The sequence below is a fragment of the Pelobates fuscus genome, chromosome 1, assembly GCF_036172605.1.
Source record: "Pelobates fuscus isolate aPelFus1 chromosome 1, aPelFus1.pri, whole genome shotgun sequence".
Taxonomy (NCBI): domain Eukaryota; kingdom Metazoa; phylum Chordata; class Amphibia; order Anura; family Pelobatidae; genus Pelobates; species Pelobates fuscus.
This window is the reverse complement of record NC_086317.1, coordinates 235,627,903-235,655,834: the sequence shown is the minus strand read 5'-3', so window position 1 is coordinate 235,655,834 and position 27,932 is coordinate 235,627,903. Positions and strand designations below refer to the sequence as shown.

Sequence of the window (27,932 nt, the reverse complement as noted above, 5' to 3'; positions counted from 1 at the left end):
CGGCCCCCCAGGCAGAGTGTGTGTCCGCTGGGGCCCCGCGGCCTCCCTGCACTCCGGTGTCCGGGCGGTTCCCGCCATGCACTGCGCCCCGAGCCGGGGGACCAGCGGCGGCGGAGGGAGGACTCAGACACCGCCCGGATACCGGGGCATGTAACGCCGGCCACACCGCCAGCACCGCGACCGCCCCCCCCATCCTCACCGGCCCGCCTGCCGGCACCATCCCGAGCGGCCGCTCTCCGACACCCCGCGCCCCCGGACTGACCGGCCGCACGAGCCGCTAGGGAGCCCGTGTCCGGGGCGGGCTGTGCTGCCGGCTTCACGGTCTGTCTTTCTTGTTCGGGGCGGGATGATGGCGGGTGTGCTCTGGCTGTGAGGATGAGTTCATGTTTTGTGCCTAACGGGGCCAGTCTGGAGGATTGCCACTCCAACCTCTTCTGTCTGGTGAGTATGAGTGAGGGGAACGTGTGTCCACCCCCAGCCATGCCCCGGGGTACAGCCACATGCCTGTGTGGGCACTCACTGTGGGACAGGCCAGGGTTAGTAGGAGTGGGTGGGATAGAGTTACCGTGAGCAGCACCTGTGTGTTTTAGCGATATATTTACACGCACACTCACAGTGCTGCGTATATTAATGCATTTTGTGTGTACATATAAATACCTCTGTTAATGCGTGAATGCATCTGTTGTGTGTACACACACACACCAAATGTAAACACACTCCAAGTCCCTCGTCTGTCTACTTCACATGTGAATGACAAAGCACTAGATACGATGTAAATACCAAGAATGAACTGTAGTTCTAGTCTTGCACTTCTTTTCCCCTCTAGGGTTAGTGGTCAATTTCTGTTGGCACCTACACATATGTCTGTCTCCCATATTTAACTTCCCTAAAGCTCCAACACCTAGTGCCAGACGCTGTCTCATCAGTATTCTTTCTTTTCTTCATTTTACAGAACTGTTGACCAGTGTTACCTGATTGTATTATGTAGAATGAGTCAATTAGGTTATCTCCAGATCTATAGATAGTAAATCATACATAGTCTTCAATGTTTGCCCTTGATTTTCGACCCTTTTGACCTTCTGCAAGTTTTTATTTCATGCAGTATTAGTTGATCTCTGTGCTTTTAATAAAATTTTTAACCTCTTCCAAAAATGACAGTGTGCCCTATTTTATTTTCTGTTCATTAAATTCTTACACAGATTAAAGGTGGCATGTATAGTTTATTGGTTTTCAAACACACATTTAAACTATCTTCGTCTGTGTTATTTTCTGTGTCTGTGTAGACCTGTCTTTGCAAAGTCTCTGTTTAGCCCTCCCTGTCTTCTCAGGGGGAGTGGAGTCTGGGAAGGAGGAGGCAGGAAGCAGCCATTTTCCAAGCTGGCTTGCTGGGCCAGGCCCTAGTATTAAGATCCACAGACCATGCCTCTTTCAAGTACACTTGCCAGTTCTATGCCTTAACATTGCCTTCTTTTGCCTGTTTCTAGTCTTGATTCACTCACGTTATTTGTTTAAAACCACGATTGTCATTTTTGCTGGTGATCCATGTTTTCATTTGCCTCTTTTTCTTTTCTTTGTCTTTTACACCTGTGTAAGATACTTCTTCACTAGTTTGGTTTTACCCCTCTGCTTATTTCATGGCTACTAAGTGTAACATTTTATGTGAGTTAATGTAGGTTTGTTTTCATTGTATCACCACACAATTTCATCTATTGCCCACACAATATACCACAGTTTAGGGTTTAAATGATTGTATAGTGATTGTCACTTCCTGTTGCTCTGTAGCTTACAGCATTTGAAGTCCCATTCATCACAGGCATAATGTTAGAGATTAGAATATTCCTTAATAGCCTTATATTTGTGGAATTTAATGAGCACATATGCATTAGGACAGTGTATACTTGGCATTTCGTTATAAATACTTAATCTTCATAAAGGTATGTTTTGGTAAACATTAGAAACACTTGTAATTTTAGTCTAGTGCATCTCTTTATTAACATTTGGACAAACTGGACATTGCATTTGAGTCAGATAATATTCAACCTAGTGTGCATTTAGCAAAGTGGGCTTGATCGATTTTTGCCTAGACGATTAAACTTTTAATGTTAGTGGTTGAATATACTTCATTTCTAGCACACTTTGAGATGAGAAGTCAATGTTAATTTCTGCATATACATGAAAATGGCCTGTCTCACTTTATTTTTGTATTTGTGAAAAACAAAGGCAAATTTAAAGGGACACTACAGGCACACCCAAACCACTTAATCTCATCTCACCCTTTCTCTTTAACCCTGCAATGTAAAACATTGCAATGTTTACATTGCATGGTTAAGACTGCCTAATGTGAATATCTCCCAGACAGGCATTAGAGGGTGCTTCCTTGAAATACGGGGGTTAACTCCATGAAACAATGCTGAACACCCTCACACTGCGCATGAAGACACCCAGCATCTTGAAAATCTCCATAGGAAAGCATTGAGTTAGTGATTTCCTATAGAGAAGTCCTCATGCACATTTGGTACCCCGATCGTTGTGACGTTTCAGGAGGCGGAGAGTGGAATCAGGTGAGTGGTAGAATATAATTTTTTTTTATTTTTTTTTTGTGAAGCTGCGGACGCAGGCCTGTGGGACACTGTAGTGTTCGGAATACAAATCTGTATACAGATACTAATGTATATTCCTAACACTATTGAGCCCAGGTAGCTGTTTAGGTTACCAGCCCCCACCAGCTTGAAGAAAAAAGGTACTTTAACTTTTTTTTTTTCTCCTTGCGGCGGCAGTCTTTGGCTGTCCTTGCCTCTTTGGTTGAGTTAGAGATTGATGATCTTATCCAATCTAGTGCTATCTATAAGAATACACTGAGAGGCTAGTGTGCACGCGTGACAAAATACTGTGCTGCACTAATCAAATGGTCTCCATGAGACCATCTCATTGAAATACCAAAGTGTTTTTTTTTTTTTTTTTTTGTTTTTTTACTCTATGTTGGCGTAAGCACCTCTTGGGGCGGTCTGACCGCCACTAGAGGCATTTTTACCTTAAAGGATCACTATAGTGTCAGGAAAACAAATCAGTTTTCCTGACACTATAGTGCCCTGAGTAAAGATCTTACTGTATTCAAGCCTGAAGCTGTAACTCTGCATGCTGTTAGACTCAGAAAAACAAGCAGTCTGCTGACATCATTAGAAGTGGTGGCCTGATCCAATCACAATGCTTCCCCATAGTATTGGCTGAGACTGACAAAGATGCAGATCAGGCGCAGAGCCAGCATGATTCAAACATAGCCCTGGCCAATCAGCATCTCCTCATAGAGATGCATTGAATCAATGAATCTCTATGGAGGAAAGTTCAGTGTCTGCATGCAGAGGGAGGAGATACTGAATGTTTGGATGCATTTTAGGCAGACATGACCCAGGAAGGATCTCTAACAGCCATCTGAGGAGTGGCCAGTGAAGTTGTCACTAGGCTGTAATGTAAACAGTGCATTTTCTCTGAAAAGTCAGTGCTTACAGCAAAAAGCCTGAAGGGAACGATTCTACTCACCAGAACAAATTCAATAAGCTGTAGTTGTTCTGGTGACTATAGTGTCCCTTTAAGGTTTCCTCTACTGATTTTATATAAACACACATTGTATAGAAAGTAACCTAAAGGGCCACTTTGGACATCATAACTCCATTAAAATGAAGTTATAGTGCTTTATGAAACTTAGGAATTAAACCCATGCACCCTCCCGCCCCCCCATTTAGCAAGTTTTACAATGATTGGTGAGATGGACAGTTTATAGGTTTTTTTTCTATCCTGGAAGGAAAAAGACAACTAAATTTGTAGGAGCTTGGTTGATGCTTGTGATGTAGGGCTTTTTCCCTTCAAATGTTCCTCCTCTGTCTGAAAGCTTAGGATGTATCCCATAAACCTCTGCTGTTTATGGCTTTACAAATGATGCACTTGATAATAGAAGTTAGAGAACCAGGATTGGGTGAAAGATCTCAGCCTTTCCATTGATAAATAAATACTACCGCTTCACAAAAGAAGCAGTTGCAAAAAAAAAAAAAAAAAACACGACATATGGCTTTAAATTTTTTTTTTTTTTTTAATGTCTTTAATTGGGCATGTGTTACTAGCTTCTTCAGGTAGGTAATTTAGTTTAAAATTACACTGGTGAAATAACCAGCATAGTTATAAATTGTTACCGCGCTCTCTCTATCTCTAAATATATATATATATATATATGTGTGTGTGTGTGTATATGTGTGTGTGTATATATATATATATATATATGTGTGTTTTTTTTTTGTTTTTTTGTTTTTTTTTAAAGCTATGTAACATGCATTCTGTATTTCTTAAGCATTAGCAAAGCACTTTAACCTCTGAAGCTTAGTAGATATAATGTGGACACTGTAAGATCCCTTCCTCCTTGATGCATATCAAATTGTTTTCATGCAGTTTGACAAAATCTGGGTCTCGCCTGGTTCTTTGCTTGCCACTTGTAGGTGGACTATTTCTGAAGTGCTTTGAAAAAACTTTTGTGTTGGCTTGAACAGATTTGTGTGGCAGTGATAGGTTTCGAGTGCTAAGCTACCCACTTTCAGTGTTCTTATCCTTTTTGTTGGTGTTTAATGTTCCCCTTTTAAAGAGAGATACAGGTGTTTGCAGAATTTTTTCCCATTCATGCATTGTTTGTTTTCCTCATGCACAGTGTACAACCTTCACAATACATTTAAGGAGTGCAGCATAGAAAAATATAATATCTTATTGCCATATTTCTTTTTTTTTTTTTCCTTCACAAAATTGTTAATACAAAGTTTGAAAGGAAAGTTATTGAACCACTTCGGCATACACGGTGGATTTAGTGGCCGAATGGCTGGGTTGCAAGATCAAATGGATATTTGTATTCAGATTTAGTTTTACTATTGGTTATCCTTAGTTTGATTAATGAGATGAATGCATCTACTCCCCACCCCCACTCTTTTGTGTCCCTAGAAGGGAAGTTTAAATGAGGCTGGCATTCCAACTGTTACTAAGTGATTGCAGTGTTAAACCTTGAAAACTTGGTATTGTTGCCTTTCAAGTAATTATAGTTTAGGAATGTGCTTCTCCAAGCTCTACAGCTCATCTTTCTGGCCAACATGCTAACTGTAGAAGAAGGTGTGGGGGCTGTCATAGGGTGCTAAACCTGATATCTCACTTTCAGTTTTGCTCTGGTTTAAAATTGCAAAATTGCACATATTGTTACAAAATCACAGGTGTGTATATGTATGTATGTGTGTGTATATATATATATATATATATATATATATATATATATACACACCTGTGATTTTGTAACAATATGTGCAATTTTAAACCAGAGCAAAACTGAAAGTATATATATATTCTTATTTTTTTTAAAGCCAGATTTTTGTCTGCTCTTTTGAGGTGCTTAAAATAAAGGAACGTGGATGTTTAAAATTATTACCACAGAAGAATACATGTAATTCACTTTACTGTAGATATTACATCTACTGTCTGAAAGTGTTCCACATATTTTAGTTTTTAAATGCATGTGGTCACCACTTTAAAGGCTTATTGTACAAGAGTACAGCTACAAGTTCAAGCATGATATTTGTTTTGCTATCCCTTTAATTTCTTAGTAAGAAATTACCTGGATGGATTTACAATCTGTTTAGTCATGCTCGTTTGTGGATGGTTTCTGTTCATTGCCAGCATGTGTGGGGAAAATTGTAATAATTTACAGCAACAATAGCAATTTATAGATTGACTTGCATTGTAATTGTTTAAGTGGTTTTAGTTTAGTTAGTAATTCTTTTTTTTTTTTTTTAAGGCTGATCTGACCGGAATCAAATGGAGACGATACCAATGGAATGGCCCGACATCTGCCCCAATCCTCTTTCCAGTGACCGAAGAGGACCCGATTTTGAGCAGCTTCAGTCGATGCCTAAAGGCAGATGTGCTGAGTGTCTGGAGACGTGATCAGCGTCCAGGACGCAGAGAGTTGTGGATATTTTGGTGGGGAGAGGACCCAAACTTTGCTGATCTAATACATCATGACTTAGCAGGTAAGTGCTTAGTGTGTCTTACGTTCTGAGTGGAGTATAGATCAATAAAAAATACAATTATATTTAAAGGAGCATTCTAAGCGCCCCAACCACTATAGAAATTCTGTTATGGTACAGTATTTATTTTTATAAGCATGATTTTGCTGCTAGACACTGAAAGTCACCCAAGTTCCTGTGCTCCAGCATATGCTGACACCATAACTACTAGAACAAGAAGTAGCAGTTATGAGTGTCCCTTTAAGTTTTGCATGTGAAATATATGTCAGAGGAGAGGAGTCATGCTTATTAGCACTCCCACAGCTGCAGAAGTAGAATTTTCTTTGAGGCATTCTGAGGGCTTTTGAAAATTGCCCATGTGTCAATTCCATTGTTGAATAGGATGCATGTAACAAGTGTGTTGATTAAGCTATCTTGTGTTTATGATCGCTTTCATTTAGTGTTTCTTTTTTTTCCCCCAATACATGGATTGTATGCTTCTCAGTTTACCCAATTTACTTAAAGGGACTATAGTTATTAAAACAACTTTAGCCTAATTAAGAAGTTTTGGTGTATAGGTCATGCCCATACTGCCTCTCTGCTCAATTCTTAGCCATTTAGGAGTTAAATCACGTATTTTTTAATTTAAATTCTAAATTTAACCAAATTATCTCCTGCTCTGTTAAGTTTGCTAGACCCTGCAGGAGCCTCTTGTGTACAATCAAAAGCCAGTTTACAGAACAGTAGCAGGAAATAAAGACTTTCAAAGCAAGGTAACATCTGGTTGAAAGATGTGAGATAGAGATATATATTATGTTTTTTATTTTTTTCATGATTCACAATCAGAGTAGGCATGACTATTTCTGCATAAACTAATACAAAAGTAATTGAACTCGGTGGCAGAGAATTGAGCACTGAAACTGCAGGGGCATGATGTTTATACCAAAACTACTTAATTAAAGCGACACTTTACTTTAAATTCTTTATTTTTTAGTGCAAGAGTTAATATTACAAGCTTTCATGCTTTGCCACAACAGCAGTAGCATGTACCAGATTAAAACAAGATTTTACAATTGTGGCACAGGATATAGTTGCACATTTTTTTTTTTAAAGATAGTCAAGAAGGAATAAACGTTAGGGAAAGGTAGGAGTAGATAAACATGCTAAGACATCGCTTTATAGATTTGAGTCGAGGACAAATGGTTCAGTGCTTAGTGTGTTGAGACATAGTAAAAAGGAAAACAGAACAGGTCTGATATACTACCAATAGTTAATACACAAGATAGGAGCAGTAATTAAACTAATGGCATGCTTAATAAACTTGGGTCTTGTAAATTTTCGTTCTGTGTCGTGATATAGGTGAAAAGGCTAGACAAACGTTTAGTCTCGCTTACAGTTGTAATCAACATTAGCTAGTGTAGGCTGCTTAGAGAAATTTAACAGCATATTTTTAACAGGCCTGTCTGAGTGGCGATGCAAAGATGCAAGACTTACATCAGGGAGAGACAGTGTGATGTACAAGAGGAGTGACAGCAGGACAAGGAAAATATAGGCATATGTTAGGTGCTATTGTTCACGCTGCATATTCAGGATTAATTGTCCGTTCTCTAACCCCTGCACCTTTCTGTGCTGTGAGCTGTGTAGTAAGTGTCCAGCTGGGCATGTAGCTGATAGAGGGCATGCCATGGGAGGACATTCCCTAGTTGGAGTGATGCAAGAATGCTTGTGTGAGTGTGTGTCAGCATGCAACAGGCGGTTGTTCTACGTGGGGTCGATCCGAAATCCGACATCTAGCTGTGTGATCTGTGTGTCATATGTTGGGCTCCACTGTAATCTCACCGTAGAAATCACACTGTCTCTCATGCTCCTCTTCATCGTGCTGCTGAGCAGGTTATAAAGCAGGGCTTGCTGAGTCCTTCGATCTTGCGGCTCACCCGCCTCCAGCCCGGTGTTGTTGTGAGTGGAGGATTGGTTGGAGGGCCGGTCCGGTGTATTCCACTGTGCCAGCCCCGGGCTCTGTTTGAGCGGCCGCCTGTGTCCTCGGTTCCGGTTCCACTTCTGGCCGGTAACGGGTTGCCTGGCTGATGGAGTGTGCGTGGGCTTAGGGCTGCGGTTAGAGGGACATCCTTAAGGGGCTCAAGGCTCAGGAAGGCTGCTGTGGAGACCGGATCCAGATCCAGGGTATGTGAGCCGGGTAAGCCAGGAGGTTGCTGCGGTGTGTAGCTGGGCTATGGTTTTATCTTGCTGCCCACCGGCGGTTTGTGTCCTCGCGCCTGGCTGAGGCCTTCAGGTCGCCATATTGGAGGCACAGAGTACCTGCGTACGCACTCTGCTTGCTGGTCGGGGAGCCTGTCGTGCCACCCTGGCTCTCCTCTGTGGGGGCCGGGATAACCCCCCCGGCCTAAGGGGGGGGACCGGGGCCTGTGAGGTGTGTTACAGGACCGTGGTAGGGCGACCAGGTTACCGCCGGGCAGCGGCCGTCTGCCCCGCGTCTACCCCGAGTAGGCCGCAGGCCCCGAAGTCCCGTACCTCTGGGGCCCCGAAACTCCCGATCTCGGGGTCCACGGTGGTGCCCACCTCTACCCTGCACACTTCTGCGGGCTATTCCGCCTAATTTGCAGCGGTAAGCCCATGTTTTCCATCGGTTGTAGGTGATAGTTGCTGGAGCCTCTGGGCCATGCGACCGGTCAGCATGGCGGTCAGGCCCCGCCCCCCCAAAGCGACACTTTAGCCATCAAAACTACTTTAGCTTAATTATGCAGTTTTGGTATATAGATCATTACATTTAGGAGTTAAAGCACTTTGTTTATGCAGCCCTAGTCACACCTCCCTGCATGTGATTTACACAGCTTTCCTAAACACTTCCTGTAAAAAGTAATCTAATGTTAACACTTTTTCTATTTAATTTAGAATTTATCTCCTTCCATGTTAATAGCTTGCTTGGCCTTTGCAGGGGCCTCCTTTATGTAATGAAAGTTTAATTTACAGAGTAGGAGATAACAATGTTTAAAGTAAGTTACATCTGATTGAAAATGAAACGTTTTGTTTTCATGTAGAATGTGAGTGTCAAAGCCAGGTGAGGCGTGGCTACAGCTGCATGGACAGAAACAAAAGTGATTTAGCTCCTAAATAGCAGTGAACAGGAGACTACAGGGCCATGATCTATACACAAAAACTGCTTAAGCTAGAGTGGTTATTCCTTGTTCATTCGTTTTAGAAGGGCCACTCTTTGCACCATAACCACTACAACTCTCTGTAGTGGTTATGCTGACATGAGTCCCATGGTGTCATTCCACAATAAGCAATTACAACATTTTGCTATAGTTTGACACCTGACTTCTTCAGGCACACTCTGTTCTTTTGATCTACATGAATATAACAAAGCAAAAGCCAATTGCCACTCTGGCCAATCAGCATCTCCTCATAGAGATGCATTGAATCCGTGTTAGTTCAGCGTCTCCATGCAGCTCGTCTGAATAATTGCCACTGGAGGTGTCCCTAGGCAGCAATGTAAATACTATCATTTCTCTGAAGACACCAGAACAACTGCATTAAGCTGTAGTTGGTCTGGTGACTATAGTGTCCTTTTAATAATTATTGATCTGTTATTGCATTCTGTAGTAGTTGCTTGATTTTTACTTTTCCTATTAATATATTTTACTGATAAGATTGTAAATAACTTGCCAAAGAGGATTCTGCTGTTATATTTCTATGTGTTAATCCGTTATATAACATTATTAAATGCAGGACAAGTTGTTGCTTCTGTGATATTGAGCATTTAAAAGGACTCATGATTTAGTAAATACAGACTTGTGGTAAACCACAGCCCTACAAAGAGGATTATTGAATTAGAGTCCACAACTTGATTTTTCATTATAAAACATTAAGATGGCAATGCTGTTTGGCTCACAGGGTTGCATAGTTACATAGCTGAAAAGAGACTTGCGTCCATCAAGTTCAGCCTTCCTCACATTTGTCTTTTGCTGTTGATCCAAAAGAAGGCAAAAAACCCAGTCTGAAGCACAATTTTGCAACAAGCTAGGAAAAAAAAAAATCCTTCTTGACCCCAGAATGGCAGTCAGATTTATCCTTGGATCAAGCAGTTACTGACTGCCCTACATTGAAAGATTATATCCTTGAATATTCTGTTTTTGCAAGTATGCATCTAGTAGCTGTTTGAACATATGTATGGACTCTGATAAAACCACTTCTTCAGGCAGAGAATTCTACATCATTATTGTTCTTACAGTAAAAAAAAACCTTTAATTTGCCTTAGACGTAGGCTACATGAATATCTTCTGCAAAATGTATCAAACATTATTGCCCGTGCTCTGAGACTTGCTTAAGAATTTTCAGATTGTTTAGATATGTGTGTACCTCACTGTGACTTTTCATAATGTGTTGTTGAAAGTGCATTATGGGCTTCTCTCTTGGCTCTTTTAGCTGAATATACCAAAGCAAAAAAAATTTAATTTAGTCTTCAGATGTTTTAACCTTTTCTGTAGCTAGGTCCAACATTTAAAATTAGATGTTATGATGTTAAGATTTAAAAAAAATAAAAAATCAATTTTGTAAGGTTTTAAAGGGACATTATAGTCACCAGAACTACAGCTTATTGAATTTGTTTTGCTGAGTAGAATCATTACCTTCAGGCTTTTTGCTATAAACACTGTATTTTCAGAGAAATTGCAGTGTTTACATTACAGCCTAGTGATAACTTTACTGGCCACTCCTTAGATGATTGCTAGAGATTCTTCCTGGGTCATGGCTGCCTAAAATGCATCCAAACATTCAGTATATCCTCCCTCTGCATGCAGACACTGAACTTTCCTCCATAGAGATTCATTGATGTCATTCATCTCTATGAGGAGATGCTGATTGGCCAGGGCTGTGTTTGAATCATGCTGGCTCTGCCCCTGATCTACCTCTTTGTCGGTATCAGCCAATCCTATGGGGAAGCTTTGTGATTGGATCAGGACACCACTTCTAATGATGTCAGACTGCTTGTTTTTCTGAGTCTAACAGCATGCAGAGTTACAGCAATACAGGAATGGGTTTGGTTAATTGTGATCTTACAGTTGATAGACATGCTATATGATTACTTTGAATGGCTGCTTTGCTTCCTCATATGTCTTAATGAGGTGAGGAGCTTATAGCTGCAAAGCTTCTCCTACATCACTGTAGTTTTAAGCGATTGTGCTTTTTAGACCGCGGAGGACTTCCTAATTTATAATCTTTGCTATAGTTGGAAATTGTTATGGTACCGAAGGGTCTGATATCTAAAACAATTGTTACAAATGAATACTTACACTAATGTGATATTAACACTTGGCTTGACAAATTTGCTTGGGATCTAGGAGCCTGCTTAACCCCTTAAGGACCAAACTTCTGGAATAAAAGGGAATCATGACATGTCACACATGTCATGTGTCCTTAAGGGGTTAAAAAGTTAGGAGCCATACCCACACACTCACTGACTGGCAGACCCACACACAGATTTCTATATACCCACACCCACAAAGTTTTTCTTTAAAATACATATTTTTAGCCACCCTTCTGTTTCCTACCTTTTGGGTTCAGGAGGGTGGCTTCCCTGGGGTCTAGTAGGACTGGGCAGCAGGTGGTTGCAGTAGGGCTAGCTGCGGCTGATGGGAGTGGGCTGCCTCTCTGTTCGCCGGGAGGAAGTGAACTTTAATTACTTTCTCCTTGCTCTGAGGCTGTGCAGGGTAAGGGGCGGGCAGCCGGCTGTGCAGAATAGGAGCGAAATGGAGGCGTGCCCAGGTTCAAATCCCTTGTTGGGTACTGGATGCTGGATGTCCAAATCCCCTGTTGGGTACTTATGGGGCGACCATGTCAGGGAGAAGCTAACAGCACATATCTTTTACAGAATTTCTCCCTCGTGGATGTTGCCATCTTTCTCGCATGGACTGTCTTCAGCTCTTAGCATTTTCAACACAGTAAAGGAGGAGACCATATTTAAAAGAAGAAAAACTACCACAACAAAAGGACAGTCTTAAATTAGAGGGGCAAAGGTTTAAAAATAAAGTCAGGAAGTATTACTTAGTGGGTAGTGGATGCATGGAATAACCTTCCAGCTGAAGTGGTAGAGGTTAACACAGTAAAGGAGTTTAAGCATGCGTGGGATAGGCATAATGCTATCCTAACTAAAAGATTAGGTATTTAGAAAATTGGGCAGACTAGATGGGCCGAATGGTTCTTATCTGCTGTCACATTCTATGTTTCTATGTATTCCCTCTCGCATTCCCATAGTGTGTGCATGTGCTCTGAGCCAGTGAAATTATCTAATCACAAGCTTCTCTAGGAGAACCTGTGATTGGCCCGCCTGTGGCCCCAGTGACCTCAGGAGGGGGGCACGGAAGAACTGTTTTGATTTATCCCCCCCTCCACCCTCCAGTTTTTACTGTGATTTTGAGAGGTGGGATCTTTCTCCATAGTACTCAGTAGGGTAAATTACACCATGTAGGTTCCCCCTCTCAAAAGGATTATGGTTGCCCTTTAATTGTTTACCATCTCCCAAAATTTTAAAAAAATTGTGATATATTTTGAAAAATAGTATGATTTTATGTCTTTTAACAAATGTCCATTACCTTTCTCTAACGGTTTCTAGAAAGCTTCATATTATACAAAATAAGTGTGTGTGTGTGTGTGTGTATATGTGTATAGCGTTCTATTTTCTTTGCGTAATTCCCTTCTACAGTGTTTGGGGGAAAAAAAAAAAGTTTTTTCTCTAATGGTATTGAATGTGAGCAACATGATCTGCCCCTAAATTAAAAAGCTGCTGTAGTTAGGGAATGCCTTGCAGCTTGGTCTGTCAGTGCCATATGCTTGCTACTAACTCTGGTGTCCAGTTACATGCATTTACACTTCCTTGCCCTCTGTAATGTTTGTATATTTCTACTCCTCCCACTTTAGAACTAGGTATATATTAGCTTTTATGGGTAACTAAACACCAAGTTTATATATATATATATATATATATATATATATATATATATATATATATATATATACATTTTTTTTTCACATTTAAACTGCATACCTACCTCTCAATTATGACTTTCTAGGCTATTTAATACTCATTTCTATTGAAACATCCTATATATATTTTTTTTATTCTAAAAACAGATTTAGCTAAACTGCTACAAAGTTTTGCATAGTTTCCTTAGTGGTCTGCCTTGTTTATATAGCATTTTGGAATCTGAATTTCAAAGTCCTGCGACGTGGAAACAGGCTTTTATATTCTGGTGAGCATGACCAAAATAGTATTTTTATGCTAAAGCAAAATCTCTAAGTACAAAGATGTAGTATTTTAATTGTGCTCATTTTACGTTTTCCCTATTGTATTTGACATGCTGTTTTTTGTTTGTTTTTGTTTTTTTTTATAATCTTTGTGACTCTTGTAAGCTGAAATACTTGGAGTAACATCATAGTTATAAATATTGAGGAATGTGTGTAACTTCCAAAATTTTAGAGTGGATTAAACACTTTGGCATGTGAGATGGGGAAAAAAGTATACACATTGGGCACAGCAAAAGAAGAAACTGCATATTGTCCATTTTCATCTTATGAGAATATCTACATGATGTAGTAGTAGGAAATAGGAGAAAGTGATGTATAGAATCCCACAAGAGGAAACTAACATCAGGAGAGCTCCACTGGTATAAGAAATGAAGGGGGGCCCCACCTTAAATCAATCTAAGGATATGCAAACAAAAAGTATAACTTGAAAAAAGGGAGATCTACTAAATGGTGCCAAGGGGATCCATTATCTGAAGTACTAAATTGCATCTAAGTTCCAGTTCCCCTATTGTCTTACGAACGGGAAGGTACTCTAAACGGGGTTAGGGAGAGAAAAGGCACGGGGTCCACAGAGAACAAGGGATCAGATAAACTGGTCTAAACGCAGATGAAAAGCCTCAAAGGAAAAAAAAAAAAAATGTTACCTCGACACTATTGTCTGACTACTAGTGTCTACCTGAACCAACTCTCCCTACTAAAGTTATAAATAAAGGGGAAAAAACTATAAATTAGTAGTGGTAAAACAAATCAAAAAGTGCTACCAAGTGCAGTGATTGAAGAAAAAGAAAACGCTTAATGTGTTTCGGCTTGTTGAAAATGCCGTCTGGCTCTTTTTTTTATTTTTTTTTATTTTTTTTATTTTTTGTCACCAGTATGGTTGATTTTTAGGTGTTTGTTTATAACTTTTAGTAGGGAAAGTTAGTTTAGGTAGAGACAAGTGGTCAGACCATGGTTTTGAGGTACCTCTTGGAGTGAATTGAGGCTTTTCATCTGTGTTTTTAGACCAGAGTATCTGATCCCTTGTTCTCTGTGGACCCTGTGCTTTTCTCTCTCCCTAACCTTGTTTACACTACCTTCCAGTCAGTCGGACACTACAGGAACTAGAAGTTAGATGCAATTTAGTACTCCAGATAATGGATTTTTTCATGGTATACTTTGTTTGCATATCCTTTTTATCTTTAGATTGATTTAAGGTAGGGCACCCCTTCCTCTATTTATTTATTTTTATATACCCATGAAGCTCTCCTGATGTTGGTTTCCCCTCTTGTGGGACTCTGTACATAATTTTCTCTTACAGTGGTGCAGCTCACAAGCCCTTGACTTGTATCCGGGCTCCTGACCTGCAATCTGTTTACTTTTTCTCCATTTTATGATGATGTAGTAACTCTCCAATCATAATACATTTAGAAGTAAAGTAACATACATCCAATAATCAGACTAGATGGCAGGTACAGTAGCTGGTTTAACATTCCTAAAGGGATCCTATAGTGCCAGGAAAACAAAGTTCCTGGCACTATAGGGTTAATAGCCCACCCCTTCAGCCACTTTGCTGAACCCAGCGCCTATGTCCCTCGGCACTGGGTCGGGCTCTGCCCATGCTCCTCCCCGCCGACGTCAGTTGGCAAGGGAGATGTAATGCGTATGCGCGGCAATGCCCGTACGCATTAGACCTCCCCATGGATTAGTCAATGCTTTCCTGTGGGGAAAATCGGACGCTGGATGTCTGTGAGGGCAGACTTAGAGCTGCAATGTAAACATCGAGCTGATGTGGTCGGGGGGAGGGGGGGGGGGGGGGGGCTACAGTGTTCCTTTAAATAGGCAACCTGGAAACAAATTGCACATTTACAGATGTAACCTATTTAAGATCTTGGTTAACAAAGTACATTGTAGAGACACAATGTATTGACATTTAAACGAAACAGATGAGCTTTTAAGAGTCCCTAACTAAATCAAGGGATGCCTTCTAATAACACTCTAGGCATAATAACCAATAAAGTGCCCTGTAGTGGTTATGTATCCAGGAGTGCCATGCCCTCACCCCTTTGAAAGTGGTTAAATCATTTCAGAATAGATTTTCTCACATGGTGTCCAAGATTTTGCTCCCTGCCACCACTACTTCAGATGGAGAGTTGGATTGTTCATAACCACTAGCTACTGTTCACTGTCCGGTGCGATCTCATTAGCTTAAAATGTCAATGTATCATCTCCCAACACTACCAGACTTCGCTCAGAAATTCTTGCTCTGTCTAAGGTAGTAGAAGTAGGAACTGCGCCCAGTGGACTTCATTTTAAATGATCTGGCTTACTACATGGTTTAACAACTTACAATTGGGGGGGTTGGGAGAGGCACTCCTTTAACTATAACCACTGGAAAATGTACTTTGAAAGATCCACAGCATTACATCCCCTCCTATCTTTCTGCCATGCGTTAAAAAATAGATAAATAGATGAATCTCTTACGTTATTGTCTGAGTTCTATTTTTATTTCCTTAAATGCCATTGTCCGCAATAATTGTTAGGTTACACTTCTATCCAGATATTTTATGCATCAGTTTGCATTCTTCTGTTTCTTTTTATAAGCCACATGTATTTTTTTTTTTTCACTCAGCTTTGACTTTTCTATAATTTTTTTTTTTTTTTGGTCTATTTGTCTAATGTGCTTTATAGAAGCTCCTTTTTCTGGTTTCACAAATAGAGCAGGGAACGATCTGTTTATCAGACTACCCAAACAGTCATACTATTGCATTACACAATAGAATACATATATTTTCTCTTTTTTTATGAATGCAATTAATCTGTATTAGAAATGTTCTGGCCCATATAAAAGTCATTGTGATACAGGGCTTGACAAATTTGCTTTGAATCAAAGAGCAAGTTTTATTTTTAGCGACAAAAATACAGTTCTTAAAGGGACACTATAGTTACCAGAACCACTACAGCTGAAAGGGACACTATATTCGCCAGAACAACAGCTTAATGTAGTGGTTCTGCTGTATATAATGCCTGCAGGCATTTTAGTGTAAACACTGCATTTTTAGAGAACTGGGAAAGCATTGGATTTGCTGAGATCATAAAGTTTGATTCTCATCCAAGTGGGCGGAGCATGGGCGTGACCAGCTGCAATTTGACACACACTGCACTGGAAAAAGGTGAGTAAATCACGTTTTTACCTGGGTACATGGTGGGCCGGTGCACTAAACGACTATTCAGACCTACAGTGACATACATTTGTCACACAGATACACATTGTCTGTGCTGCACAATATTCAGCACCTAAATTCAGTGTCTCTGCACTATGCATAGAGGCACTGAACGTTCCTTATAGAGGTGCATAGATTCAATGCATTTCTATAAAGAGATGCTGATTGACACGTTTTTTTCTGTGAACCAAATGCTTTCCTGTGGGAAAACATAGTATTGGATAAGATCAAGATTGATCTTAGCCAGGAAGGCGGAGCCAGCCACAGTGAGGCTGGCACAACATGGGAAAAGAATGAGTAAAAAATACTTTTCCCGTGTGATCGATGGGGGGCTGGTTATAAGCAGGTACACTCACTGACACACACACCCTCGCATATGATTATTTGTTTTAATTCAATTTACATCCACCCAGCCTCCCTACCTTTGAAAGAACTGTAGTGGATCCTTTCCCTGGGGACCAGTGTGGATGCTGTTCTCTTCCTGCTCTTCTTACTCTATCTCCACTTCCGTCGTCACAATAGGGAGCGTGAGGAAGAAGAGCAGAACGATGACTGCTCCCTCACCGCTTGCTTCCATGGCTCACAGCCGCCTGCCTCAGGGCTGACAAACACCCAGGCACCTGGACAATATTCGTCGGTGCCTGTGATATTTCGAGCCCTCTTGTAATGAATTGCTATGTTTTCATTAATGTAGAGTCAACCTAATATTACTTTTTTTTTTTTTTTTTTTTACTTTGCATAATGCAGTTTTATAATTTAGCATTTTTTACTAGAGATTTTTAAAGAAAAATTAAGTGGAATTACCAGGAATCTCCTACAGTTGCATAATATTGGGGATATGTGTATGCAGAGAAAACTTCCAAATATTTTTATTTATTTTCCCGCCCGATAATTTGTATCATAATGTAAAGTCTGTCACAACTGTGCAAATAAAATAAAGCTGTACAAATTGCGTAAAAGTGCGCGCGCGCACACACATCTATAATTGATACATATGTATGTTTTTCATCTTTCCCTAATACAAACTATACAATGTTTCCCTGAAAAGAAGACATCCCCAAAAATAAGCTCAGCTTTCTATTTGTTGAGTTAGTAGAGGAAGCTAGGGAGTTCAGACATGGGGAGAATGCAGGTGCGTTGTAGTAGAGTGTGCCTTCTGCTTTTAGCTCTGTGGAACTGGTGGGAGGATAACCTCCCTGGCGAGGCGTTTCTGCAATCACTTATAAAAGTGCAGATTTCAAATGGATATGAGCATATCCTGACAAAGAAAGCACTTCAGCAAGCTGAAGGGATTTGTGTGAAGTGTTCCTTTAACTGTGTGACCTCCAGCATTGGGTGTGTAGACTTTCTTGTAACTACAAGCTTTTTTTGTTTTTTTTGGAACATCTGGTCGAGAGATCCCTGGGGCTTTATTAAGTTGTACCTACTACTCCTTTGCCTTGATAACTTCAGATAGTTATGTCTTGGTGTTTTTAATGGACAGGGATGATTAAAGCGATACTCCATTGTCCAAATACAAAATATATAAAAATGGCTGTTTAGTAGATATACAGATTAGACATCGACCGATATTGATTTTATTTTTTTTAGAGCAAATACTTATAATCTGTGAACTTTCAGGCTGATAACTTACCGATATTCTGTACATTTACCATTTTGAAAAAATAAACTATTTCTAAAGGTAGAACCGAAGAATCTTATGTAAAACAGCAGGGCAACACTGAGCCACTATGGCAATTGGCAAACATCAAGTGCCCAGTTGTAACCTGCTGTTTAAAGTACCACGTAGAGACTCCATGTGTCTCAATTTCAATTGAAATCTGCACTTTTTGCAAAATGGGGGGGAAGCACTCGATACAAATAAAGCATTTCTGCAAGATAAAGTGCTTCAGGGGTGAGGTTTTTCTTCTCTGGGGAAAATAAGTTTCACATTTGCTTTACTATTGCATTATCTCAATCTGTATTTGTTGTTCAAGTGTGGAGGGAATTTATCAAACACAATTTAAAAAAACAAAACAAATTGAAAACAGAAAATTTAGGATGTCAAAAGAGAAAATTGTGGTACTGCATGTATTTCATTAACATGTTTGCTATATTTGCAGCCTTATGAATGATCACATTTTAGAAAATGTTTTCTGTAACCTGATTTGCGTGCTATGCTGCATTATTTTCTTTAATAAACTGACTTGCATATTATGTATGGTGCATCAACCTTCCTGCTTCAAATGAAATGCAATACTGTGCCTGCAGTACATTTTGTGCTGTCGTTGGATATCTCTGACCTATTTAATGATAAAGCAGACGTTCTTCCTCTATGAAGTTATTTTTAGGGAGTGCAGTCATCTTGCAAGTACTTAGTACAGCATTGCACTTTTCAGTTGTAGAATCTGCCTCTGTGTTTATTTAAATAAGTAAATTTGTGCTAGGTAAATTTCTGCCTTGGGGGAATATCTATTGTATATCTATATATCTTACCATTTAAAGAAAAAAATATATATATTTTAATTTAAGCATGTAGAATAACTGTACATTGTAGTATAGTAAAGTTTTTTTTATCCGTTGACTATTTAAAGCGACACCAAAGGCTCCAGTGTCCCTGTTCCTTTAATGCTGACGTGCAAAACCGACAGCCATTAGAGGCACATTTTGCAGTTTTACAGAGTTTAACACTGTGAAACAGTGCTGGACATCCTCACACTTTGCACAAGGACGTTAAGTGTGTTGAAAAACCCTATAGGAAAGCATTGATTCAACTAAATATGTGACAGCTGCCTTTCTTGCATGTGTTTTTTGGACACTTGCACAATCTGTAACATGCTACAAAAAAATAGTGGTGGATAATCTCTCACCCACAATAGTAATATATTTTAACTCCCCCCACCCCCAAACCGTTTTTCTTCCTTCAAAATTGTATGTGTTCAGCTGTCCTAAGTAGATGCTTTTCCCATCCAGCGCCCAGAGTCAAGGCCATGCCCTATAATCACTTAGGTCTGTATATTGCTTTGCATAGCAAACTTTTTTTAGGTACTTTTATTAGGTTTTGTTGGTGAGTTGTTTTTTTTTGCGGCCTTCCTTATTCTTTCTTTATATACTCTAGGATAATTTATTCCTCCTTGCTAATGGTCATGTCTTCACCGGTTACTAAATATTTTCTGCTGGCTAGAAAAATTAAAGCAAAAAAAAAAAACTGATAAGGGACACTATGAAATGAATTGAGGAGACCTATTTGTTGGAAAGAAAAAGATAGTGTCAGATTGCTGAAGCGAAATGGGGGGTAATACTGAATAGCAACTAAAGAGAAAAGGTACAAGTACACCTGGAGGATACACTACATCTAGGTAGTACACCTACAGATTACTTGTACAATTACAGCAATCCATGTCTAAATAAAATATAACTTTTAATAATCAATTTTAAAACCAAAAAAGGCACAATCGCCATATAGACAGAAATAAATAGTAAGAGGAAAAAGAAAAAGTGATAAGGATATTAGTCAGAACGTGCCATATTGGTCGAATAGTGGCACTGGTGATTAGGGAATTAAGGGGTTAAATCGTGATCTGTGCAGAATAGCCCAGCGTTATCACCCCACTCCTGTAGCCCAGTATCACCGTAATGACTAAATACCCCCCAACTCTTTAATACTAAACGGATAAAGTCTGACGTTAGATTGACATAGAAATTGCTACCTAAGCGTCTAAAAAATCAATCCGGATAAAATCAAAATAAAGAGGGTGGCTGTATTAGTGTAGAGAAATCACAGCTGCAGCATCGTCCCTGTCTGACGCGCGTTTCGCAAAAAGTCGGCTCTTCCAAGGGGCGATCTTCTTGATTAATTTTAAAATTGCTTGGACATGAATGGGTGTCTTTTTATGCTCAGTTAGTGAGATGTTTTGCAAGTTTTATTCTGTGGGATATCTTGTCATCTGGGTCAACATATAATTATTAATAATATTAATAATAATCATAAATAATATCTTGCCTAGCTTTAGTGTCTGATAAATTTTGTTGTACTTGATGATTTTCAACTTAAAGGGACTCTCCAGTGACAGGAAAATAAACCAGTTTTCCTGGCACTGCAGAATCCTGCAGTGCTGCTCTCCCTCCCACCTCCCATCACATGTTGCTGAAGGGGGTTAAGACCCCTTCAGTGACTTACCTGAATCCAGCGCCAATGGCCCACTACGCTGGGTCAGGCTCAGACGTCAGCCGGCGGGGAGACCTAATGCGCATGCGTGGCAATGGCCGCGCGCACCAGACCTCCCCATAGGAATTCATTGTTCAATGCTTTCCTATGGGGATTCCGGCGACGCTGGAGGTACTCATGCATTAGGTCGTCCAGCGTCGTTTAAAACACTTTTCTTGTTTTAAGACCGACTGCCACTAAAAAAACGACTTAACCCTGCGAGGTAATTATTGCAGTTTTAAAAACACTGCAATAATTACACTTGCAAGGTTAAGGGTGATGGGAGTTGGCACCCAGACCACTCCAATGGTTAGAAGTGGTCTGGGTGCCTGGAGTGTCCCTTTAAACCATGTGGAAGAATCTAGAATTGTTAATGGACCAATCTGTTTATTAGAACAACGTAATCTCTCCTACTAGCACCAATGCCCAAGGTAAAGGTTTCTAAATTGGAGCTGGGGCCAGAAAAAGGGGCTGATTAAACTGTTTGAAAATGGTTTAACCCCTTAAGGTAAAGCAGCACCCAGGATCATACTTAAGAACTAATTTATTGAGATTAAAGTCATTATGGTGCTCAGAGTGAAAATTTATGTATCAAAAATGCTAAATATTTTAATTCCATTCACAGAGATGCAGAATATGAATTTAATGTATTTTCCAAATTGCAGAATATTTCCAGTTGTGGCATTTTACAGCAAAGCCTATATATTTTATCTTTTTCCACCTGTAATGAGAACTTTTTTTTTTTTAATTAAATAGAGGCGGAAGATGGCATTTGGGATAATGGACTGTCGTATGAATGTCGAACTCTACTCTTCAAGGCTATCCACAACCTGTTGGAAAGGTGTTTAATGAACCGTAACTTTGTGCGTATTGGGAAGTGGTTTGTGAAGCCCTATGAGAAAGATGAGAAACCAGTCAACAAAAGGTGAATAGCGCTTTGTTGTGTAATATGCATTACTGGCATTATTCCTCAATCATTTGTATATTTCATGAGACGTTTCATGTTTTAAAGTTGTAAGTCTGTTTAGAGATGCCTCTGATTACATATTTACTTTTTATTACCACTGGTTGGCTGTGCATCATTCAGTTGTAATTCCTACAGAGCTGTACAGAGCAATGCTAGCCAATGTTCTATAGTAAGCAAAACATTCATCTCCAATTATTTTCTAATTAAAGAGTTACTCCAACCACCATGACTATTAGAGCTGGTCTTGGTTTAGCAATCTGTATGTGCATTATTTCTGCTTGAAATTCTGTACATGCAGAGATATAATCGCTTCTGCTCCAGGTGTTAGTTGCATCCCTGCCACATGATACTCTGTTCTGGCCTACCTAATATCAATACTGTGCAAAAATGTCTGTCATGAGGGTGCTGGCAACATGTATAATCTTCTCAGGCCCCTGCTTGCAAGGTAGAAATGTGCATCTCCCTTCCTTCCCTTCTTTCTCTCAAGTTCACTTGCCATCCCGGTCTCCCTAAAAATATCCCCTTCCACCCCTTACCGGGCACGCACTCTGCCAGTCAGTTGATCTGAATTACAAATTGTTCTGCATTCTAAGATTGTCAGGAATAAAACCTGATGAAGGAATTCTAATAATCAACAAAATGTAACCATCACAACTCATGTGCATGTAGTGGGAAAAGTAGAAATAATTCATATAAGAAAATACTTCCCTTGGAGATAATTTTATTATCTATCTCTCTCTCATTGCTAAACACGCCAGTCAAGCCATAAGACTTGCTTTTCCCACAGAAATCTCACTTTAACAGTGCTCTCACTACTGCAAGGGATTCTGGGTAGGTGTATGCAAATGAGCTCAACAAAGAACAAAATTTTTGTCGCATAATTCCACTTTATACATGGATTCCTTGGAGTATGTATCTGCCGTATACAACAGCTTTGAAACACAACTCTGGAAGAGGAGCAAAGCCAGTGAACCACTCATGGACAGCTGTTTCGTTGTTAATGCAACTCATCAGCATGAGGTTGGTTACTGGCTTGCTATGGAGGTTTGGCGTTACTTGAAAAGTGAGATTTCTGTGGGAAAAGCAATGGCTTGACTGGTGTGTGTATTTGTGTTTAGCAAAGTATTAAATATCCATTTCAGGTGGAAGGGCTTTTCATCCATATATCTATATCTATATCTATATCTATATCTACTCTTTTGGTCTATTTATTTTTTTATGAAAGTTATTGGAAACACCTTCCTCCTAAAGTCGGTGGATAGTCAATACATAGTTAAACACAGATCTGCACACCAGTCAAGACTTGCTTTTCCCACAGAAATCTCCCATTTGCAGTGATTTTTCTACTGCAAAGGATCCTGGGTGGGCATATACATATTAGTTAAACAAAGAATTGTGTATGTATGTATATTCTGGTTACTGTTACTGATGTTTTATTTAGTCTTCAGTCTGTTGCCCCACCAGTATCGCTGGCCAGATGTTCAGCATTGTAAAAAGAGGTTACTGAAATAGCCTGCTGAGACTTCTGATGCACATTGAAGTAAAACATTGTAAATTACATGCAACCGTTCGTTGCTGGTCTTATTTTTCTCAACGACCCTTCACTTTAGTAGATTTAAACTGTTTCTGTTGTCCGGAGAACCTGTCGCATTTTAGTCCTGTAAACACTCTGACAGAGTTGATTTATTTTTAATGAAAAATTGTACAAACAATAACCTTAGAATACATCTTAGAAGCGGTAGACTCTATGGTGTATGCAAATGTACTACTTGACATCAACAGAGCTCTGTACCACCTGTAGTTTTGCATGTGTTTAACACAAAAAAAAATTATAGGAAGGCCAAACCACAAATTGTATCTGTGACCAACAAAAACTGCACATCATGTTATGGAAGTACATCTGCACAAAAATGCAAGAGTTTTTCTGCATAACGTTATGTGGTGTGTGCGTGTGACCGGTGTAGGGATGACTGTGAGAGTTGCAAGTATGGTGTGTGTTGGCTGTCTGTTGCTGTGATACACTGACACGCACACACAACCACGAACACTCTCACTGACCAAACTATACACATGCAAACTGTTCTCTGACACAGATTAGCAGCAGCTGATGTGCAGCCTGTCCCATGCTCTCTGCCCATTACAGGGACACTAGGCATTCAGAACACTTCATTTTATTGTCCCTGTCCACTTAGGACAGTGCAAACTATTGCAGTTTCAGATAAACTGTAATATTTATATTGCAGAGTTAAAACTGCCTCTACTGGCCTTCTCTCAGGCACTAGAAGCGGTTACTGTATTTACATGGCATTGAACTCTGTGAAATGACGCTGGAGGACATAATGCTTCTTCAAATTCTCCATTGGAAAGCATTGATTCAATGCTTTCCTATGGGCTTGCACACTAGCTTCTCCCACATTGCTGAAATCTGTACAAGCGGAGAAAAAGCCAGAAAGAGGTAAGTGTTTTAAATTGATTTTTAACCCATAACACTCTGGGGTGCTGAGCATTTGGGCTGCAGCTGGCCCCAGCTACGACATCCAGGTAAGGATTTTTTTTTTGGGGGGTGTGCATTCAGGCGCTACACCTGCCTGAGATGCACTCCCTGTCCGACAACCCACTCCCCCCAAAGCAGGCCTGCTAAAAATTTTAGGTGTTAAACCTTAAAAAAGGGAAGATGAATATTATTTAAAATGTTCTTGCAACTATTTGGTAATTTAACTCCAGGGACCTGCAACTGTTCTGTTGCTTTCAGCTTGAGAATGGATGTTATTGCATGCACAGCTGCGTAAAGGAATTCTCCAAGCACCTTAGCACTATAACCACTTGAGCAGGTTTAGTTGCCGAAGATACCCTTTTAGAGTAGCTAGTCAACTGTTGAACTCCAGGCCACTGCCAAAATACGCACAGACATCTGGGGACTGTCTAGCAGAATGGGGACCCTGGAGACCAGGGCTGGGGAGCAAGCCCAACACATCGGCTCTCTACAGCAGAAGATCAAAGATCTGCAGAACCAAAACAAAGGGTATGACTAACGTTTTGCAGAGACAAAAGACATGAGGCGCAGAACGAATTCGAAGATCAGAGGCACCAGGGAAGATATATTTCAGCAGCAGAGTTGCCCCATCTCCTGAGACGCCTGTTCGCTGCGCTTTTGCCCCCAGGGAGGGAAAAGCGGTGGGGCTGGAGGTATTCTTTTGGGTCCCCAAGTCTCCCAAAGCTCCAGATGGGACAACCCAAAATCTAGTGGTCCGCTTCCAACACAAGGACAAAGCCATAGTGGTAGCAGCAGGCTATATCTCTCACTTTCTATGTAGACCTCTCAGGTGGCACTATGGCGTGTAGGCGTACACTAGCTCCTGTCACAACTTTACTCCGAAAACCTCAAATTCCATACCGATGGCGTTCAGCTCATGCGCTCCTGGTCCTCAAGGGACTCCGAGCAGCAGCTCAAATACAGTCAGTGGAACCCGGTGACAGTGACACAGTTCATTCCCAGGAAGTCTCCTCTGGACCCTCCTGTAGTGGACACTACCTGACTTACTTATTCGGGCACACTGTGCACATAATTTTGTTTACTTTAACATTTCTTTTCTGTTAAGCTTTTGTTTCAATGCCATAGTTTGTATTGGGTATTTATGCCCTGTCCACACTTCCCTCCCCACCCCATTTTTAATGCAGTAACAAATGATGATATAGCCGTAATTGTCTCAGGCGGTACAATTGTAGACCATATCGGTCATCCAGTATTACACCACAGCCACTTCCACTATGGAACGCGAAACCTGGGCACTGACCCCCACGGTGAAGTTTAGTCTGATACCCCCTATCAGAGTCTTAAGCTAGAGAAGTTATCATAACATAAAAATTATTCAATTAATGTACTGTACTTTACATCTGTATGTTGCCTTAACGAGATACCCAACTTTAGGTACCACGCACACTTATCTTTCAAAACTTTTTTTCGTGACAATCTTTTATGTGAATTGGAACCAAAAATGGAGGGGGAGGAGGGAAAGTAATTGTTTGACCGCTCCGCTGGGTGTTGCGGGTACCTGCTACCAGAATTGTATGCTCTGAACTAAGCTTGGTTGTGCAGCGAGTGAGCATAAACTGGCTTAGTTCAGTAGAGCCAACTGGAAGCTCCTTGCAGGCACTTGTGGCAGATGCTGGCATACCTCAGGCAAACTGTCAAACCACTGCAGTGTGTTCTGGTGAGTGGCAAGCGTTAACTCCTATGAGGAAATACTGTATGGTGGGGGAGGGACGTTACGCAGCTGACCAGGTTGTTCATTATATATGCTAGATACCAAGAGTGTTGCTTGCCATGCCTTTTCTGGCCATGCAAAATTATGTTGTTCTATAGTTGCAGTTTAGGTCCTAGACTTAAGTATTTAGAAAATATTTATAAAATTGGGCAGACTAGATGGGCCAAATGGTTCTCATCTACCGTCACATTCTATGTTTCTATGTCCATTGACAGTTAAAGCTAAAGCAAACTAAACTTTTCATTTTATTTTTTTAAACTAGCCTGCAAATAACATACAGAGGGACACAATTCCTATCACACACAGTACAGTAACCTTTTTCTTTTTTGAGGGGCTGGGGGGAAATCTAGGCTTTGTGAGCTATTTCTAATTCAATTTAGCTTACACAGTTTAGCCAAATATTGGTGGTGCTGTGGTGTAACTGGCAGGTGCTGGTTTTCTTGCACAATGGACAGATGGATTTGAGAGATGCTGTAAGTAGGACATCACAGGATAAACAGCAGGAGCTAAAAGCTCTGGTCACATGATTGTCTCTTTGGAATATTGGGTTTCTATAAAGACCTCAGAGACACATACTTTGCTTCATGAGAATAAAGCATAGCAGTTTCCCCACCCCATCTCGCCAAACCGTGACTGTTTGAAGGCTGTGACAATGGTCAGAAATTATATTGATATTTATGCATATTGTAATTTGCCCTTGCCTCATTTTATAGAGACATGTTTATAGAGAACTATTCTGTTTACTGTTTGGCCAAATTAAATCCTCACTTTCCTCTATCAACCATGCCCAAAATGCTGATGTAAGACAAAGTCATTTATAATATGTCTTTTTATATTCTTTTTGTTGTACAAAAAATAATCTCAGTACCAAGGAACAGTGTAGATTTAATTCTTAAAATAAAAAAAATTACAAAAATGCATTATACAGAAAACAAAACACTGCTAATGGTGTCAAGTCTATCCTAGTGCCATCCTGAAGTAATGTATCTGTCTATTGCAGAAGAAACTCTATTAAATTGACACATTTTTTTTAATTAATTTTTTTAAATCTGTTTTTATTTGAGGCAAAGTAAATGCAATACAGAAATGAGAAAAGTTAGCCATGACACATGCGTGCTTGACAGAAGTATAGTTGGTATGCACATGGCATTAAACTCTGAAATGTACAGCTGCTTTTAAATTTTTTTGGAAATACAAAATGTAAGTATTTTTTTTTTTTAAGCAGACATATCTGAATGTATGTCAAATTATACTGCCACGAGGAGCGGAGTCAAGCTATTGAACGGAGCGGTCGCATGTCTGCAGAGCTCAGAGTAACAAAAGCTATTAGCGATTATATACAATTTTCACCCCAACTTCAGTTACCCCAACTGGATCCTCTGACAGCCCCAAGTAACATGGGCAGGAAAACTAAGAAACAGAAGGCAGACAAGCCAAAAGTGGGGATGAGTATCGGAGATATGTGGCGGCAGGCACATGGCGGCTCACTGCCTAAAATGGCCTCCTATATTTGAGAGTTCTGATTATTCAGACGATCTAGCCCCAGAGCCCGAGGACCACCACTCACCGGCCCCACGAGAACCACCTCCACCGCAACCACCCGCGGTCTCCTGCACGGACTCTGCACCAGTGACAAAAGCCAACATGTGGGGGATGCTGGCGGGCCTCCGGAGGGATCTCCACGCGGACATGGCCACATTCCGCAAGGACCTACAAGGCCTGACAACACGCATGGGCATACTGGAAGCTGACTCCCGCAACACAAAGGCCCAACTTACCCACCTGCACCAAGACCTAAACGAGCTCCAACAGCGACAAGCCACCATGGAGCAGAAGTTCGCAACGCTCAAAGACTCCAGGTGTAGTAAAAACCTCAAGATCAGAGGGGTGGCAGAGGCAGTTCCCAAAGCGGAGCTGCCGCATTTTCTAAGAAGATTACTGGGCCAAAACAAGCAAAGTCAGTCATAA

At 40.5% G+C, this 27,932-nt stretch overlaps 1 protein-coding gene across 1 annotated transcript in view; it reads left to right on the top strand.

The window, feature by feature from the left end:
• Positions 1–300: 300 nt before the first annotated feature.
• Positions 301–27,932, top strand: part of MED13 (mediator complex subunit 13) — a 106,289-nt gene continuing 78,657 nt past the window's right edge. The window contains exons 1-3 of the mRNA XM_063455261.1: positions 301–441; positions 5,816–6,050; positions 21,489–21,657. Of these exons, the coding sequence (XP_063311331.1) occupies positions 376–441; positions 5,816–6,050; positions 21,489–21,657 (470 nt within the window). The 5' untranslated portion in view covers positions 301–375. The remainder of the gene's footprint in view (positions 442–5,815; positions 6,051–21,488; positions 21,658–27,932) is intronic.